This window comes from Eschrichtius robustus, chromosome 1, assembly GCF_028021215.1.
Source record: "Eschrichtius robustus isolate mEscRob2 chromosome 1, mEscRob2.pri, whole genome shotgun sequence".
In the NCBI taxonomy this organism is placed as follows: Eukaryota; Metazoa; Chordata; class Mammalia; order Artiodactyla; family Eschrichtiidae; genus Eschrichtius; species Eschrichtius robustus.
The window spans coordinates 163,476,892-163,494,285 of record NC_090824.1 but is presented as its reverse complement, the minus strand read 5'-3'; the positions used below and the strand labels follow the sequence as shown (position 1 = coordinate 163,494,285).

The window sequence follows — 17,394 nt, the reverse complement described above, 5'->3', positions numbered from 1 at the left end:
TAGAGATGAGTGCAAATAATGGTTCTACTATGGAGCTGTAGAGATTGGGTTTAGCAGCTGCGTATTTGGGGAAAAAAACACTAAGAATCTCTGTTGAGTGGAAAAGTGTTGTAAAATAATTTAATCGAGGCTTTGTCTGTGGTTTTGGAGTGTTCAGAATGAACGAGTGATATTCCGGTTCCATTTCAGGCCAGTCAGACCACACCTGGAGCATAGTGTTCAGAGATGAATGAGAAAGATGTGAGGGGCAGGGAGTCATGTCTAACACTAGTTAGTCATACCAGCTAATGCTCTGAGCGCTTACTCTATTCCAGGCACTGTTCTTAACTCTTTATGTGTGTTATCTCTTTTAATCCTCACAATCGTCCTGTGAGGTAGGTGCTGTTCTTCTCTTTTCATGAAGAGTACTTGAAGGAACTAGAATCATTTTACTGACAGAAGTGTCAGCATGTGACTCATCATATGAGGGGAAAGGAGGAAAAGCACAAACGTTTTTTAAGTACCCAGCCAAGCACTGTGCTAAGCACTGTATTTCACGTGTAATCTTATTTAATCCTCAACAACAGCCTTATTTGGAAAATATTGTTATTTCCTTTTAACGAATGAAGAAACTGGGTTAAGTGACTTGCTGTCTTGATAAGTAACAGGGACAGGATATAAATACACATCTTTAAAAGTCCCTGGCCAGTACTGGTCACATTATATTTTAATTCCATATGTTGTCTTGCTCCAGAAGGCAGCTTAGGGTGTCAGTGGGGAGCTAACTGCTGGCTTAATAAAAGCTTTTTGGCTACTAGAATCCTGAGATGAAATGGGTTAACTTGAATGTGTGATTCCATGTCAGCATCAGTGTTCAGGGTCAGCTTACATCATGATTTGGCCAAGATGTTTTGGAAGCATTCAGGCATTAAAGTGGGGGAGGGAGTGGGAGGTGAGAGGGGAGTGGAGGAGTTGGGGTAGACTGGAAGAGCTTTAATGAGCCTTCCAACTGTGAAGTTCTATGACTATTAAGACAGTTTTAAACATGAGAATTGGTAATATGAGAATTGTGTTGACCAGTGACTTTTCTTTTGTGCATAGATTGATTTATTTGTTAAATTTCTACTTTACTGAGGTATAAATAGCATGTAAAATTATAGGATATTTAAAATAAGTACTTTGTGTTGATTTGATGTATGTATACATTGTGAAAGGATGTAGTTAACATATCCATCACCTCATGTTTATCTTTTTTTTTGGTGAGAACATTTAAGTTCTACTCTCTTAACAAATTTTAATTATACAATATAGTGTTATCAACTATAGTCACTATGGTTTATGTTAGATCCTCAGACCTTATTCATCTTAAAGCTGAAAGTTTGTATCCTTTTACCAACCTCTCCCTATTTTCTCCACGCCCTACCTCCTGGCAAGCACCAAAGTTTGACTTTTTTTTTAAGATTCCACGTGTAAGTGATACCATACAGTACTTGGTTTTCTTTGTCTGGTTTATTTCACTTAGCATAATGCCCTCAAGGTCCATCCATGTTGTCACAAATGGCAAAATTTCCTTCTTTCTCATGGCTGAATAATATTTCTTTGTAGACATATACCACAGCCTCTTTATCCATTCATCCATTCCTGGGTACTTAGTGTTTCCATATCTTGGCGATTGTGAATAATGCTGCGGTGAACATGAGCGTGCAGATTTATATTCGATATCCTGTTTTCATTTCTTTTGGCTATGCAGTCATCCCTCCATATCTGCAGGTTCAGCATCTGTGGAGTCAATCAACTGTGGATTGAAAATATTCAGGGAAAAAATAATTCCAGAAAGTTCCAAAAAGCAAAACTTGAATTTGCTGCTTGGCAGCAATTATTTACATAGCATTTACATTATATTGATAACTATTTACATAGCATTTACATTTTATTAGGTGTTATAGTAATCTACAGATGATTTAAAGTATACAGGAGAGTGTGCTTAGGTTGTATGCAAATACGATGACATTTTATGTGTACAGGATTTGAGCATCCTTGGATTTTGGTACCTATCTACGTGGGTCCTGGAACCAATCCCCTGTTGATACCCAGGGATGTCTGTATACCCAGAAGTGGGATTGCTGGATGATATAGCAGTTCTATTTTTAATTTTTTGAAGAACCTCCATATTGCCTCCATAGTGGCTACACCAATTTCTATTCCCACTGTTGGCTGAAAAAAAATGTACAACCTAAAAGTTGAGAATTACATTTTATTCGACAGACTTAATGAGGACTTAAAGCCTGGGAGACAGCCTCTCAGATAGCTCTGAAGGACTGTTCCAAAGAGGTAAGGGAGGAGCCAGGATAAATAAGAGTTTTTTGAAGAAAAAAAACAAAAAACAAAACCCAAACCAGGTAGTCAGAACATCATAAGATTACTGCTATTAAAACAAAACAAAACAAAAACCCCAGACATCTCAAGTTAATCAATTAAGTGCTTTTCTGCTTATGGGAAGATGCAAGAGTCTGGGCTTATTGAAATTATTCCTTTGATATGCACCTTATGTAGAGCCAGTATCCTTTTTTTCTCTCTCTTGAATCCCCTCAGGGTATACCATTGGGGCTGGATGTAGAGGTTCATGGCTTGGTGGCGGGCAACCTGTTTTTCTCCATCCTGAATTCCGCTTAGGGTGCACCGTCAGGGGCCGCTGCGGTGGCTGATGGCTTGATGGCCTCAACGTTCTTTGTTTACTGAAATGGCAGAGGACATTCTTTGTCTACACCACCAGTAGTGCACAAGGGTTCCCTTTTCTTCACATCCTCACCAACACTTTCTTTCTCTTGTCTTTTTGATAATAGCCATTCTAACAGGTGTGAGGTGATAGCTCATTGTGGTTTTGATTTGCCTTTCCCTGATGATTTAATGATGTTGAGCATCTTTTCAGGTACCTGTTGGCCATTTGTATGTCTTCTTTGGAAAACTATTCAGTTCCTCTGCCCATTTAAAAATTGGATTGTTAGGGGCTTTTTTGCTATTGAGTTGCATGAGTTCTTCGTATATTTTGGATTTAACCCCTTATCAGATATATGATTCGCAAATATTTTCTACCAATCCATAGGTTGCCTTTTCATTTTGTTGGTGGTTTCCTTTGCTGTGCAGAGGCTTTTTTTAGTTTGATATAATCATCCTTGTTTATTTTTGCTTTTGATGCCTTTGCTTTAGGTGTCAAATCCAAAAAAATCATCTCCAAGACTGATGTTAAGGAGCTTACCCCCTATGTTTTCTTAAAGGAGTTTATAGTTGCAAGTCTTGCATTTTTTTAGTTTGATATAATCGTCCTTGTTTATTTTTGCTTTTGATGCCTTTGCTTTAGGTGTCAAATCCAGAAAAATCGTCTCCAAGACTGATGTCAAGGAGCTTACCCCCTGTGTTTTCTTAAAGGAGTTTATGGTTTCAAGTCTTACATTCAAGTCTTTAATCCGTTTTGAGTGGATTTTTGTGCCTGGTGTAAGATAAGAATCAATGCATAGATTTATCCTTAAATGTATTTATAAAGTTAATTTAAATGCCTAAGTTTTATAAGGAAGCTTTGTGTCTGAGTTGAGAATTACTGGTGGTCTTACAGTTAAACTGAAATATTTAAAACCCTATTAAGTGGACAGAATTTGGAGAGATACCAGCCTTTTTCCTGCATGGGATATCTGAAACTTTGTCCTGTTTAGACAGCCCTGTGGAGCTCAGCTCTGTTAGGCTTTTGGGGTGATGTGGTAAGAGCAATAGTGGTTTAGTGAGAAGGATTCTAAATTAGGAATCAGGGTCCTCTTATCGCACCTTTGTCACTAGCTAGCAGGTAACCTTTGATAGGCCTTACACTTATTTGTAAAATGAGAGAGTTGTACAAATAGGTACAGCCTTTGGGTAAGCTTTTGAGCAATAACATTTTTTGTTTTGGAGTTTCCAAAGGAATTAATTCTAAATACGGAAGAACATTGTGTACAAAGACGTTCCTTGCAGAATTATTTAATGGTTGAAAACATTTAGAAATGATATAAATGTGCAACATAGGTGACTGATTAGCACTTGGTAGAATTTTAATGTAACTCAAAGTCTTGAGAAACTGTATAGTAACATGGAAAATATTCATAAAATGTTGAGAAATGTTTTGTAATTTTCTTTAATGGATATGTGTTATATTGGGGGGAAAACCCCAAAGGGATTTGCCCTAGAAGTGCATTCAGTTCCTTGCTCTCACATTTTGTGATGCTGTGAGTTTGTGGCAGAGGGGGAATCTCAGATGGGCTGTAGAGAAGGACAGGAGAATATGTTGCATCTTCTCAGAATTATAGTAGAATCCAAACTGATGCTAAGATTAAGAATATAGCACCCTGCTTAATGCTGTTAATTTTTCAAAGCAGTTTGGTCCTAATTTAACTAACTTTATTCTTATAAACAAACCAGGTGATTCTCTGCTGTGGAGCAGAGCTTAGAATGGAGGGTGAGCCACACAGGGAACTGGAGGGCAGTTTTGGGCTTGCGGCGGTTGTTTAGAGACACTTCTGTGCTTTGCCTGTTTCCTCTAGCTCTCCCTCTCTGCTTATCCCTTTTCACCAGATCACAGGTGGCTTTTCTTCAGGCCTGACACTTGTGTGATATTTAGGGTATTCTACTCCGCTGTAGAAAGCTTGTGAGTCTTGTCATCAGTCAGGACTGTTTTATAGCAGTTAGACAAGAGAAGGCAAAGGTAAAGGATTGTGGGAGATGTGGCTGTGGTCCCTCCTTTTACTCTGATTTTAATCCAGTGATCTCAGAGGAGAGGAACCTAAACAGCCGTGGTAGCTGGCTCTGATTCAAGGCAAAAGGACTACTGTGTTGTTTATCCACAGTCTTCCCTATTTTGAGAGGAAAATAAGTAACTTTTTCTTCATACTATGACGTGGTAAAGGGCTGTTTTGGGCTTAAGATTTATTCTAGGTTTGTCCCTATTAATGAGAACATAAGTTAGACTGTCCCCTGAGAGCAGGGATTGCCAGGAGCTGTTTGCTGTATCCTTTTTAGCAGTAAAATATTGGATGGACGATTATATGAGATGTGTCCTTAGACTACAACTATTTTCCATACCATTGACCTATGTTCTTTTCCGCATTGCCCTGTGGTCTTAGGCTCTTGGAGAAGCACAGTTTGGATTTTGTAGCTGTTACAAATTGATATCTAATTTAGTTACTATGGTAACTCTTCTGGAAAATTCATTTGTTTCTTCTTTTTACCCTTATGACATTTCAGTTCTACTACCTAAAAGAAAAGCCAGAAGAGAAAACTTAATATCATTGGCTGTAGGAAATACAGAAAATTCTCTGGCCCACTCATCTATCCAGCTAGTATTTATTTAAGTATCTACTATGTGTCAGACAGTATGCTAGCTGCTTTAGAAGTAGAATAGATTTGAAAGTGAGGTTGAGTAACTATTCTATAGAACTTGAGAAAAACAGGAACATTGTTGCTTTTCCTTTTTTTTTTTTTTGCGGGAATCTTAGCTCCCGACCACAGATTGAACCCCGGGCCCCGGCAGTGAAAGCACTGAGTCCTAACCACTGGACCTCCAGGGAATACCCTCATTATTTTTTAAAGATTCTGAGTGGTAATCTCAGTTTGAAAAGATAGAATTAATACAAGAAATTTTATTCTGAATTATAAAACTAATAATTTTAAAAGTATGTAAATTCAAGCTCTATTGTATATCTTTTCAGGCAATTTTATTAATGTGAAGAATTATATAGAAACACATAAATGGGATTATAAATACATTTATATATTATTTGGTCTATTTTCTATTGGTATGTTAGAGTTTTCTTATAAATTTTCATGGGTGTGTGTGTGTATAAAATATGGCATATTTAAATGTGGCTTACAGTTTTATTTGTCTTTTAATTTAAACTTTAGGTATCAATTAACATTATAAATGTTTCATTCTTATGTTGTCCCATTTGGCAGTAAATCTAGTCTTTACTTCAGTCTGCTGTATCTTTGGATTTTTTCTTTCTGCATTTGGCTTTTCAAAGATTTATTACTAAGGAAACAGACCAGGCATCATCTAGTGGTCCCCCCCAACCCCCGTAAAGAATTTGGGGATAACAGTAGCCTTGTAAAATTTGAGTAGCATACTTATAAATTAGGAGTTTTCAATCTGAGGTCAATGAAATCTCTGAAATTATATATTAAATTTAAGTATATATACATTTTTGGGGGGAAGGATCTGTAGCTTTCCTTAGATAGTCAAAGGATTCTGTGATTCAAAAAAAAGTTTAAAACCATTGCCCTAAATGACTTTTTTAGTTAACTACATCTCTGTTGGTAGAAAATATATGCAAATAAACTTGGCTTTGTTTTATCTTGGGATTCCCTGAAATCTTGTGAGAGGTGTCCGAGGGGGACAATATAGTTTTCCGTTACAACTTCCTTTCCCCTCTAAAAAAACACATAAGAATTCACTTGTACTGCTTCCATTGGAGTTTCCTTAAGTATTTTAGGTGAGATGATTGACTATTTTGGTAACCCCAAAACAACTTTAAAATCTGAACCTAGAAATTCACTATGGATGCTGAATTCTCAAACCAGAAGAGAACTTCAGCTGCAAATTTAAGTTGCTGAACAGTTGAGAGATGGTGGCTTCAGTTACAAAAGGTTTTTCTTAGGAATTCTTAAGGCGCAACTGAAGAAGTAAGGGAGACGGTCTGGGCTGAGGCTCGTGGGGCATTTAGGACCTGGGGAGCCAGCTGGCTCTCTTGCTGCAGGAGAGGAAAGTAGGGTGGAGAAGAGGGTGGCGTTTATACTTGGGAATTTTCCTAAGTTCCCTGCCTCTGAGATCTGACTGGGCCAGAACAAGGATGTGTGTGAAATTGAGTCTTCAAACACTATTGCTTATGTTCAACTTAAACTTGTCCAAGGAGAATGGAAATTAAGCTTGAAATCTCTGAAGAGGGGTTCATACCTTCCCTCTCTTTTCTCTTGCCCTCCCTCCTTCTGTGCAGGTGGATGGAAGCATGCCTGGGGGAAGACCTGCCTCCCACCACAGAACTGGAAGAGGGGCTTCGGAATGGGGTCTACCTTGCCAAACTAGGAAACTTCTTCTCCCCTAAAGTGGTGTCCCTGAAGAAAATCTATGATCGAGAGCAGACCAGATACAAGGTGAGTCCTTCCTTGCTTGGTGCTTAAATTTCTGTAAACTTGAGAGAGAAGTTTAGCATACTTTATCCTGTGAAAGAGTTACTGAGAAATATGTGTGTGTTTGTTCCAACAAAATAAAATACCTGGCAGAGTGGAGAAAATTTAGTGCAAAGTCAAGATACAGTAGTAAAAGAACTTCAGCTGTCCATATTTCTGGCGCAATTCTAATGAGTAATTTGTATCTAGAAATTTTCATGGTCCTTGATGAATTTTTTATTTCTTAGAAGGTAGAGGAAGTAACTAGGGGAATTACTACTTTAAATCTAATTTTAACCAAACTCTGACATTTGTTGGCAAATTGAAAGCAATAGCAACTTTGGGGGAAGAAAATTACCCCATGATATTAAAGTTTAAGGTAAAATGGGACAGTGATCCGATTTCAGAAAATTGAGATAAGTGATTGATTCTTGTGGCCCAGGGCCCTCAAAAAGAAGACTGCTTTAATTAAGTTGGGATGTTGACAAGGACCAAATTCCCATTGCTTACAGAGTTTCTGTGGGGAGCTTTCCTAAGAGCTCTTATCTGAAAAAAGGATGAGTATAGAAGATAGTGGAAGATTGCAAAACCAAGAGCAAATGTAAGAGGGGTCAACTGTAAGAATTGGGCAAGAGCTCAGAATGAGTTAAGGATGAAGACAGAATCAAAAGAGTTGGTTTTTTTGTTTGGTTGGTTTTTTAATATTTAAATTCAAAGGAAAACAAGGAAAGTATAGGTCTTAAGCCAAAATTAACATCCCGAATAGAAACTTTTCTTCATCAAAAAGCAAAGACTTATATGTTGAGTTTTAAATAAGTGGTTATTCTGAAGACACCTCCTGAGCTGTTCTGTTGACTCTAAAAAATGTGTGCAGAACAGGCAGACAGAGCAGTCTCCAGCAACAGTAAAGACAATAGCCTACACCTCTACCCATCTTGAGGGTAAACCTTCCTAAAAAACAACAGGTGTAGAGGTTAAGAGGGGGATGTTTATATGTGTAGTATGAAAATACCTTATTTTGGGAGTATCTTCTACTTGCCAGACACCACATTGAGTGCTTTGTGTACATTTTCTCAGTTAATCTTTCCAACAAACATAAAGTAGGTGTTAAAGATGGGGAAACTGAGAATCAGTAGTGTGAAGTGACTTGCGCAGTGTCACCAATAGATAGCCAAGTCAGGAATTGAATCCAACATAATTGAATTCCAAAGACCATGTTCTGCTGAGCACACTGTACACAGGAAGATTCTCCAGATGTTTCTTAACTGAGAAGAGCTGAGATGTGGATTTGGCTTTTGGGGATTAGAATGTGTAATGATACAGACAGACCTTAAGTTTAAGGGGATCATGTAAAGTCTTACAGGGAAACTTTTATTGATACAAAGAGAGTATTTATTTAGTATTTGCTTCAATATTGCCAAACAGTGCCTAATGGTCTTTTATTTGTTCTAGGCAACTGGCCTCCACTTTAGACACACTGATAATGTGATTCAGTGGTTGAATGCCATGGGCGAGATTGGATTGCCTAAGGTAATTTATGTGATATTCATAGTTCTGGCTTAGTTCTGGCTGTTTGGCATAACAGTTCTCATTCTACCTGTAAAATTATTCTCAATTGATTCTTTGGTGAGATATATATATATACATATATATATACATATATATATGTATATATGTATATATATATTTAGTATTAAAAATATATATATACATTATTTTAATACTAAAGGATCTCTTCAGTTTGTTTTAGGAAATAGCTTTGTTCTTTTTCTTTTATATTTCTCATCCGTGCTTCACCTCACCCTAGAGAAATTCCCTATGATGTCATTTACTTTTACTACACCAAATTATAAACATTAAAATTCACATACCATGAGGGAATTCCCTGGTGGTCCAGTGGTTAGGACTCGGCACTTTCACTGCCAGGGCCTGGGTTCAATCCCTGGTTGGGGAACTAAGATCCTGCAAGCTGAGCAACGTGACCCCCCCCAAAAAAAACAAACAAATTCACATACCATGAAATTCACCATTTTAAAGTGTACAGTTCAGTGGATTTTATTTATTCACATAGTTGCTGCATTCAAGTTTGACTTTAGGAAACATAAGGAAATATTTTAGAAATGTCATCTTCCAGCTTCAGAATAACCAAATTTGTAGGTAATATGAAGGGTTTATTTTATATTTCAAATTGTAGAGGCAGTATAATGAGATTTACTTCTTTTATCTGGTTTTGGAGATGGCTGTAGGTTTGTTTTTTGTTTTTGTTTTTTTGACAGCTTTATTGAGGTGTAATTGATTACAGAAAAACCATACATATTTAATGTATACAATTTAATGAGTTTGGAATGATGGCTGTAGTTTTGATATGGGAGTTTCCATCCTTGAGTGTTTTGCTCAAGAGTTTATTTAGTGCTGCTCTTAGTGAAATTGCCATCTCAAGTGTTGGGCTGCACCTTGCAGGCGTGCAAGCCTTGTAGTTGCCTTGAGACTGAGGGAAGAGCCCGGAGACAGCAACAGAGACATCACTGGTTTATTAGATAGGGGATCTCAGCTGTCCGAATCAAGGCTCTGGAGTGACACCCTACCGTGGACGGCAGACAGCAGGCAGAACACGGCAGCAGTCTTTGCTACTGGGGGTGGGGATGAGGGGGAGGAGGAGTTTACCAGTTATGGGGGAATTGACGTCAGTTTGGCTCATCAGTTAGTTACCAGGGAAGGCAGCAGAGGGGCATGTCCCTCATAGCCCCTTGGGCAGAGGTCTTCCCTTTGATAAACTATCATAGTGGAGCCATTCTGATCTAAAGATCACTAACATTTACTGATTAGGCTATATAATTAAGAGGGAATGTCAGCCACATGAGTAGGCTATAGGTGAAGCAGGACTGGTTGAGCAGGAAATGTACAGAGAGCAAGAGAATAGCCATCTTGGGTGGCCTGATCGTACATCTAGCTACCTAGTCCTACCTTGAATCCATAGAGGCCCTGATACAGTGTCACTGTTAGAAGCATGGACAGCTTTTTTTCCCCCCTATCCTCTGACCTAAGAATTCTACTTCTAGGAATTTATCCCCACTCCACCCCACCGGCTCAAAAAAAAAAGAAAAATTAGACAAGCACAAAAAATGTATATGTAAGGATTTTTCAGCATTGCATATGATAGAAAAAATTGATAGCAAACCACATATTCCTTCACTCAGGGTATTAATTGTGTTACAGCCAGTCAAATACTAGTGCTGCCGTTGAAAAGGATGATGTCAATCTATATATATATAACCGTGATGTGTTAAGTGAAAAAAAAAACAGGCTACGATTATACGAGCTTGTGTTCTGGCTAAGATGAGATCACTATTTTTGTCTAAAAATAAAGTGGGTATTCTTGGGAAAAATCTGCAAGGAGAAATAGTTTTCATTTCTGTGTGATGGGGTAAAAGGGTGGTTTTATTTTCTTTTTACGTTTCTGTGGAGTCTAAATTTCTGTAACCAAAGAAAGATTAAAAAGAAATGAGATGTGGAGTATCAGAAAGTGGCTGAAACCACTTGGAAATGAACACTTGGCATTTAGCAGAGTGCTCAGCTCACTGTTGCATACATACCTGTTGAACTGAGTAAATTCAGAGCTAAGTCTTTGCAGAAGACTAGCTTGTGTCCTCTTTTTTCCAGAGCAGAGTGCTGAAGTTCTCTTCCTTGCACTGGTATGTTTGAGAATTAAGCCCCACAAATGTCAGGAAAAGCAATACGTCAAGTTCTTACAGCTACTTGGCCTTTCTATGCACCTGTAACTTCCTGCTCCTGTTTTTTATATAGTATGCCCAATGGGCAATAACAATTTAACCTCTTTTGAATGGTACTAAGAGCTTTGTTAATATTTGCTATTGCTAATAGTACTGTTACTACAAAATGCCTTTTTAATAATTTAATTTTATTACCTTTTTTGTTTACTAACAGTAGTGCATTGTCCTGGACCACAATCTCAACAAACTGTTGAGGCTGTCAGGAACAATAGGATTATTATGGCTATTACCCTTGAAATGTCTGCTCTATATGATTTAAGTCCAGAAGACTTCTGAGTAATGTAGACTAAAGATACTTAGCCTAAAAATGTGTTTTTGCTCATAATATAACGTGTGATCGATAATTGACAATAACAGTATTTATTGGGATATCTTCCCTAATCTCTTTATATGGTACATACAAATTATAGAGACTTAATATGATAATTTTTTGGTTTTTATCCATTTGACTCTTTATTATAATTGGTGCTCTTGGCCAACTCCTACATGAAACATTTTGTTGTTTTGATTTTTAAAATTGTTTTTAATCTGCCTAATAGTCCTCTGTTTCCTTCAATTATTCTGCCTTTTATATCCTAGTGGCGGGCATTCCTTAAGATGCAATTCTTACTTTAGCTACATTCTCTCATTCTCATGGTTTCAGTTGTTTTGAAGACTCTTTGCTATAAGATAAACACAGTTTCTTCAGTTGGCTGCTGGACATTTCCCTTTGGATAGCTTTCTATCTCCTAGAGTTTCTCATATGTAAAACTAAACCTGCCTTTTCCCCCAAGTGAACCTCCTCTCCTCTGCATAAATGGTACCATGTCATCATGTTCCTAGTCATCCAGTCTCTAAACCTTGGATTTACCTTGGACTTCTAAATGCAGTCATTCCCCAAGCCTTCCTCAGTTATTTGCAATGTCTCTTTTATCTGTTGAAACAACCTCCCAGCCTGCTTTCTCAGCTTCGATCTCTTCACTATTCAGTGTATCCTGTGTCTTGTCTCCAGTCAGATCTTCCTGAGGCTGTTTTTAGCCTTGGCTCCAAAGCTAGGACTTCTCTAAAGCCTGAATATCAAGTTCAAACTTGTCTGACTTTCAAGGTCCTCATAATCTGCCTCTATCCTCCCTCCCAACCTTATTTTTTTTCTATTACTTTCTAAAATGTATTCTGTACTGTTTTTGGGAGGGTGACTGACTTTGACCATGATTTTCACCGTTCAGGAGAGGACATTTCAATCTTAGGAAATGAGCATGGAAAGTTTGAAAAATTATCAAAAAAGATGATTTGAAAAATTATCAAAAAATTATCAAAAAAGACCCCCATTTCTCTTGGGGGTGCACAGTTCTTCCTCATCGGGAGCAATAGGTATTGTGGGGGAAACAAGCATAAAAACAAGTAATTAAACACAATGTGTTAAGTGCTATAATAGAGTTAGATACAAAGTGCTGTAGTACTCTTCTCACTGCCTTTTATTGCTCATCCAAATTCCTCTAATCACTTCATAATTCAGTCTCACTTCTCTGATCCACTGTTACCCCTTTTTTCCTCTAAATTACAGATTGAGTTGTATGGTACCACATTACCATGAGAAAAGGTCTTGAAATCCAAGGCTATTCTCCATCTAAACCTACTCTGTTCCTATCCTACCTCATTCGTTAATTCATCAAACTTAGAGAGCTCCCTCCATGACCTTGACTCTGGGCTTAGCGTTGAAAATACAGCAGTGAACAACAAAGACCTAGTCCTTGCCTTCATGTGGCTTATAGTCTGTTGGAGGAGTCAAACAGATAATTTCAACACACATAGTTGATTAATTGTGGTACATGCTACCAAGAAAAACTCCCCATCTCTCATTCCCATATACATCCTCTATTCTACCTACTTTATCTGTGTATCTTTCTACTTCCCCCAAGCATTATAACACATTTTAATATTTTGTAGTTTTTTTCAATGTCTAAATGTAGTGATTTTACACATACTGAAGCACTTAGTAAATGTTCATTGTTGAGCTATTATTACTCAATCTAGGCCTGCTAGATAGCAACTAGGAAGATTGCAATCCTTCAGAGCCTCATACACTTGCCACTGATTTAAGCTGGACTGGAACTTGAGTTTTGTTTGCGCATGTCTGTGTCTGCAGTAAGTAAATCACTCTCACATACTTAGTAAAATTCAGTGGGTTGACCCAAATAAGTCTTTTCCAAGTAGTGCTTTTCACTGTGTATTGTAGCATTTTGTGCCTTATAATGAAATGTCTGTTCACCCTAATGAGGTTATTTGCCGAATGCTGACAATGTTTTCTAATTGTCCAAAGTTTTACTTGTATTATTCATGATTGGTGAATGATTAAATGAACTCTAGTGGATGGATGCCTTACTCTACTTCTTTTATTTCTCTTTAGATTTTTTATCCAGAAACTACAGACATCTATGATCGAAAGAACATGCCAAGATGTATCTACTGTATCCATGCACTTAGGTAATCAGATTTTCTTGGTAGAATAAGCAGTATATAGATACAGAGAATAGATTGGTAGTTGCCAGAGGCAGGGATTTGGGAGTAGGCGAAATGGGTGAAGGTGGTCAAAAGGTACAAACTTTCAGTTATGAAATAAGTAAGTCCTGGGGATGTAATGTACAGCATGGTGACTACAGTTAATGATACTGTATTATGTATTTGAAAGTGGCTAAGAGAGTAGATCTTAAAAGTTCTCATCACAAGAAAAATAATTTGTAACTGTGTGTGGTGATGGAAGTTAACTGGACTTACTATGGTGATCATATCATTATGCTGTACACCTGAAACTAATATAATATGTCAGTCATATCTCAATTTAAAAAAAAAAGTTTAGGAGTCACATCTGAATGAGTGTGTAGCTTGTTGTCCAGGGTATAATGAAAAAGTTTTTGCATTTGCTTCAGAATTTTCAAATAGAATAGAGCACTATTATCTTAACAGAATGGTGAGAAACAGCTGTGTTTTTCTAGGGAGAAAGGATTTATTTATTCCTATAATAACAGAAAATTTTGCTCTAAAAACATAATATAATCTTTCATTATTGATCTAGTGTTTCAGTGAACTACGCATTTCTCTTGAGATGTAGTCCCTTTCTTTTAAATTAAAGTCTCTTAAAAATTATAAAAACTACATACATTTGAAAACTTTTATTGTTTCTCGTTTTGTTTCAAGCTGATAAACTGATTTACTAAATACACTATGTCTTGATACTCTTTGGTAGTACAGTTAAATTTTGGCAACATCTTCAAATAATACCAGCAAATATCAAATGGTTGATTGATAATTTATTAAGTTATCTAGGACCTTGACAAGTCATTTGTTCATTAAATAATTTTTATGTCAATGCAAATATAATAAATAGGAACTGAAACAAGGTATAATTTTATCACAGCTTCGTAGTAAATTTGGAAGATGACTTAATTTCAGGTCCTCAGCTCTTAGAATGAACAAAGTACTAAATTAGAAGGAAGAGGTGATATGTCTGGATGGTGGATGGGATGGGAGAGGTGTAGGTGCTAGTAGTATAGTATTTCAGAGTGGTGCAAATTTACTTGATGGCCGTAGGCCTAAAGCAGAAGATGATAGAAGTAAGTATGAGAAGGAACATGAGGATGAGAATTTTTTGCTTGGGCTGCTCTTTTTATATAGCATCCTGTATGTGTACTTAATAAATGTTAATTATATGTATGAATGTATGTATCATATTGACCCACAAGAAACCTATTGTCTCCAGTTTCTGGATCAAATGTTTGCCAGATCCTTGGTATCACTGGAATCAGTGTGAAACCCATAAAAGAGAGAATATAACTGAGGACTAATAGATCTCTTGTGTGGACTAATGAATGCATTAACCTCCTTAGAGGGTTCCCTCGCTAGGCTCTCTCCCTTCTGATCCATCTGCCATGCTGCTGTCAGAGCTGTCTTTCCAAAACAGCCCTAATAGTATCAGACGCTTCATAAAATATTTTGATGCTTTCTTTCTAGCCTCACCTCCAGCCATTCTCTCCTGTGTACCTATGTTCTAGTATTTTCAACATACAGGCTATGTACTCTCGTGCCTTTGGTTTTGCTGTTTCCTGTGCCTGAACTGACTTTTTTTTAAATTAATTAATTAATTTATTTATTTATTTATTTTTGGCTGCTTTGGGTCTTTGTTGCTGTGCGCGGGCTTTCTCTAGTTGCGGCGAGCGGGGGCTACTCTTCGTTGGCGGTGCGCAGGCTTATCATTGCGGTGGCTTCTCGTTGCGGAGCACGGGCTCTAGGTGCGTGGGCTTCAGTAGTTGTGGCATGCAGGCTCTAGAGCGCAGGCTCAGTAGTTGTGGCACATGGGCTCAGCTGCTCCGCAGCATGTGGGATCTTCGTGGACCAGGGCTCGAACCTGTGTCCCCTGCATTGGCAGGCGGATTCTTAACCACTGCGCCACCAGGGAAGCCCTGAAATGCCTTTTCTCCTTGGTTTAACGTATGCTCTTCTCCAGGTGCCACCTCAGAATGCTACCATTAATATGTTCTCTTACTTTTTCCCTCTTGGGCAGAATTAGCTACTTACCATCTTTGTGCTCCTTTAGTATTTTATGACATACCTCTTACTTCAAGCATAGTGCTTGTTACATTGTACTCTGGTTACTGTTTGTTCTTATAACTTGCTTTCTTGTGGATTCCTTAGGGACAAGAAGTATTTCCTTTGTTCTTTATCCATGTGTCTTTAGTATCAACACTTAGATGCCTAGTGTATAATCACAATAAATGTGTGTCAAAATTATACATTATAATAAATCTCCCTCTCCCTCCCCTAGCTCAAGGGGGTACTTTCTGTCCTACAAATGAAAAAGGAAATGGTACTTTGTCTTTATCAAAGGGCTCTTCATGTTTGTCTCTGCTTATCCAATCAAGTTTTAGCTCAGTTCCCACATTCTTGGTGAAGTTTCTCCATGACCTCACCTCATTCCTTTTTCTAAACCTCCGGGTTTTTGTTTTTTGTTTTTTTTTTGGTTTAGTTTTTGTGTGTGTGTGTGTATGTGTTTTGTTTTGTTGTTTGTTTGTTATGTATTGCTTCTTTCATATCTTTTCTCCCTATTACATTTATTAGCATCTTAGGGACAGAAGTCATGCCTTACTTTTTTTCCCCCTCCAAGGTACATAGCATAACATTGGACAAACAATGGTAAAATGAGAATTTTAAAAAATTGTTTAGGAATAGGTGATATGTTGGAGAATTTTCAGAATGTAGCAATTTCAGATGCATATGTCTGAGCCAAAATCAGCTTAATTCTGAGTATTGTGATTGGCTTAGTGTTCTGTGAAGTCTATGTTGATAACCTTGTGAAGGCTGTACCTACAATGGATATCTGAACTTGGCAGGCACAGCAGCTAAGCTGGCAGAATTCCTCTCTGCTAGTTCTGTAGCCACTACTCTCTGCAACGTAACCTGTGTCCCAGGCCCTCAAATTCTCTGAAGAGGGATTGAAGAATTAACTGTGCCTTTCTAATGATGGAGTCAGAATGAGAAAGGGAGGAAGCCTGCTACTGTTTTCCATTTCTGTTCAATATGCAGTTCGTGCTTAGAAAGTATATACACAGCAGTGTGTTCTGGTTGGTGATTTATGATTTCTTTCCTCCCTTACAGTGTTTTTCCTGAAGGGTATGTAGGAATAATATGTAGGAAGTGTTTGTAACTGCTTGAGCCTCTTCTTTACCTTTACACGACAGTGTTCAAGGCAGGTTCCTCACTTCACTTACCTGTATTGGGTGAGGCACTGTTTCCCTTTTGGATCAACAGTGATAGAGAAGCATTATCTCCTTGTTTTCTCCCTTCCTGCCATCTTTTTTTTTTTCTCCCTCAGTCTTGACAGGCATTATTCCAGAGATAGTGACTGTACTTTAGTCAGACTAAATTACTCGTGTAGATTACATTCCACTCTCAGATAAGACCCTAATTCTCCATTATTTCAAATATATTTGTATACTTCCTTTCCATTTCCTCTGATGCTTTATCTTTCTAAGAACTGATTTTGCGATTAAATTGGCCCATAATCCTTTATCCTAAATTCAAAAAAACATGCTGAAAGATCTGAAAAATGAGTTTTGGTTTAGTTCAAACTCCTTTGTTGGCAAGATCTGATCAGTATTAATTGAGATTACTTAGAATGTTTATCTACTTAATATTATTCATATGTCTCTCTGCAGAAAAGTAATGTATTTGATTAGGGGTGCTTCCCCAAGGCTTGTTGGGGGTGTTTTATAATGCTGTTTACACTGTAAAACTTTTATAATATCTGAGAAATCCTAAGTTAATATTTGGCCCAAAGAATTTAGGTAAGGGACGTGGGCCTGTACTAGATTCTGTTTCCTAATCAACTGCTGTGTTTAAGAGCATTTATTGGTAATCTTTGAGATTAGCATAGTGATTTCTTTCATAGGTTACTCTACAGTCAGTAACA

At 37.6% G+C, this 17,394-nt stretch overlaps 1 protein-coding gene across 1 annotated transcript in view; it reads left to right on the top strand.

Moving 5' to 3' along the window:
* IQGAP1 (IQ motif containing GTPase activating protein 1) overlaps positions 1-17,394 on the top strand; it is a 100,318-nt gene that overhangs the window by 28,483 nt on the left and 54,441 nt on the right. The window contains exons 3-5 of the mRNA XM_068558234.1: positions 6,990-7,146; positions 8,614-8,691; positions 13,339-13,415. Coding sequence (XP_068414335.1) covers positions 6,990-7,146; positions 8,614-8,691; positions 13,339-13,415 — 312 coding nt within the window. The remainder of the gene's footprint in view (positions 1-6,989; positions 7,147-8,613; positions 8,692-13,338; positions 13,416-17,394) is intronic.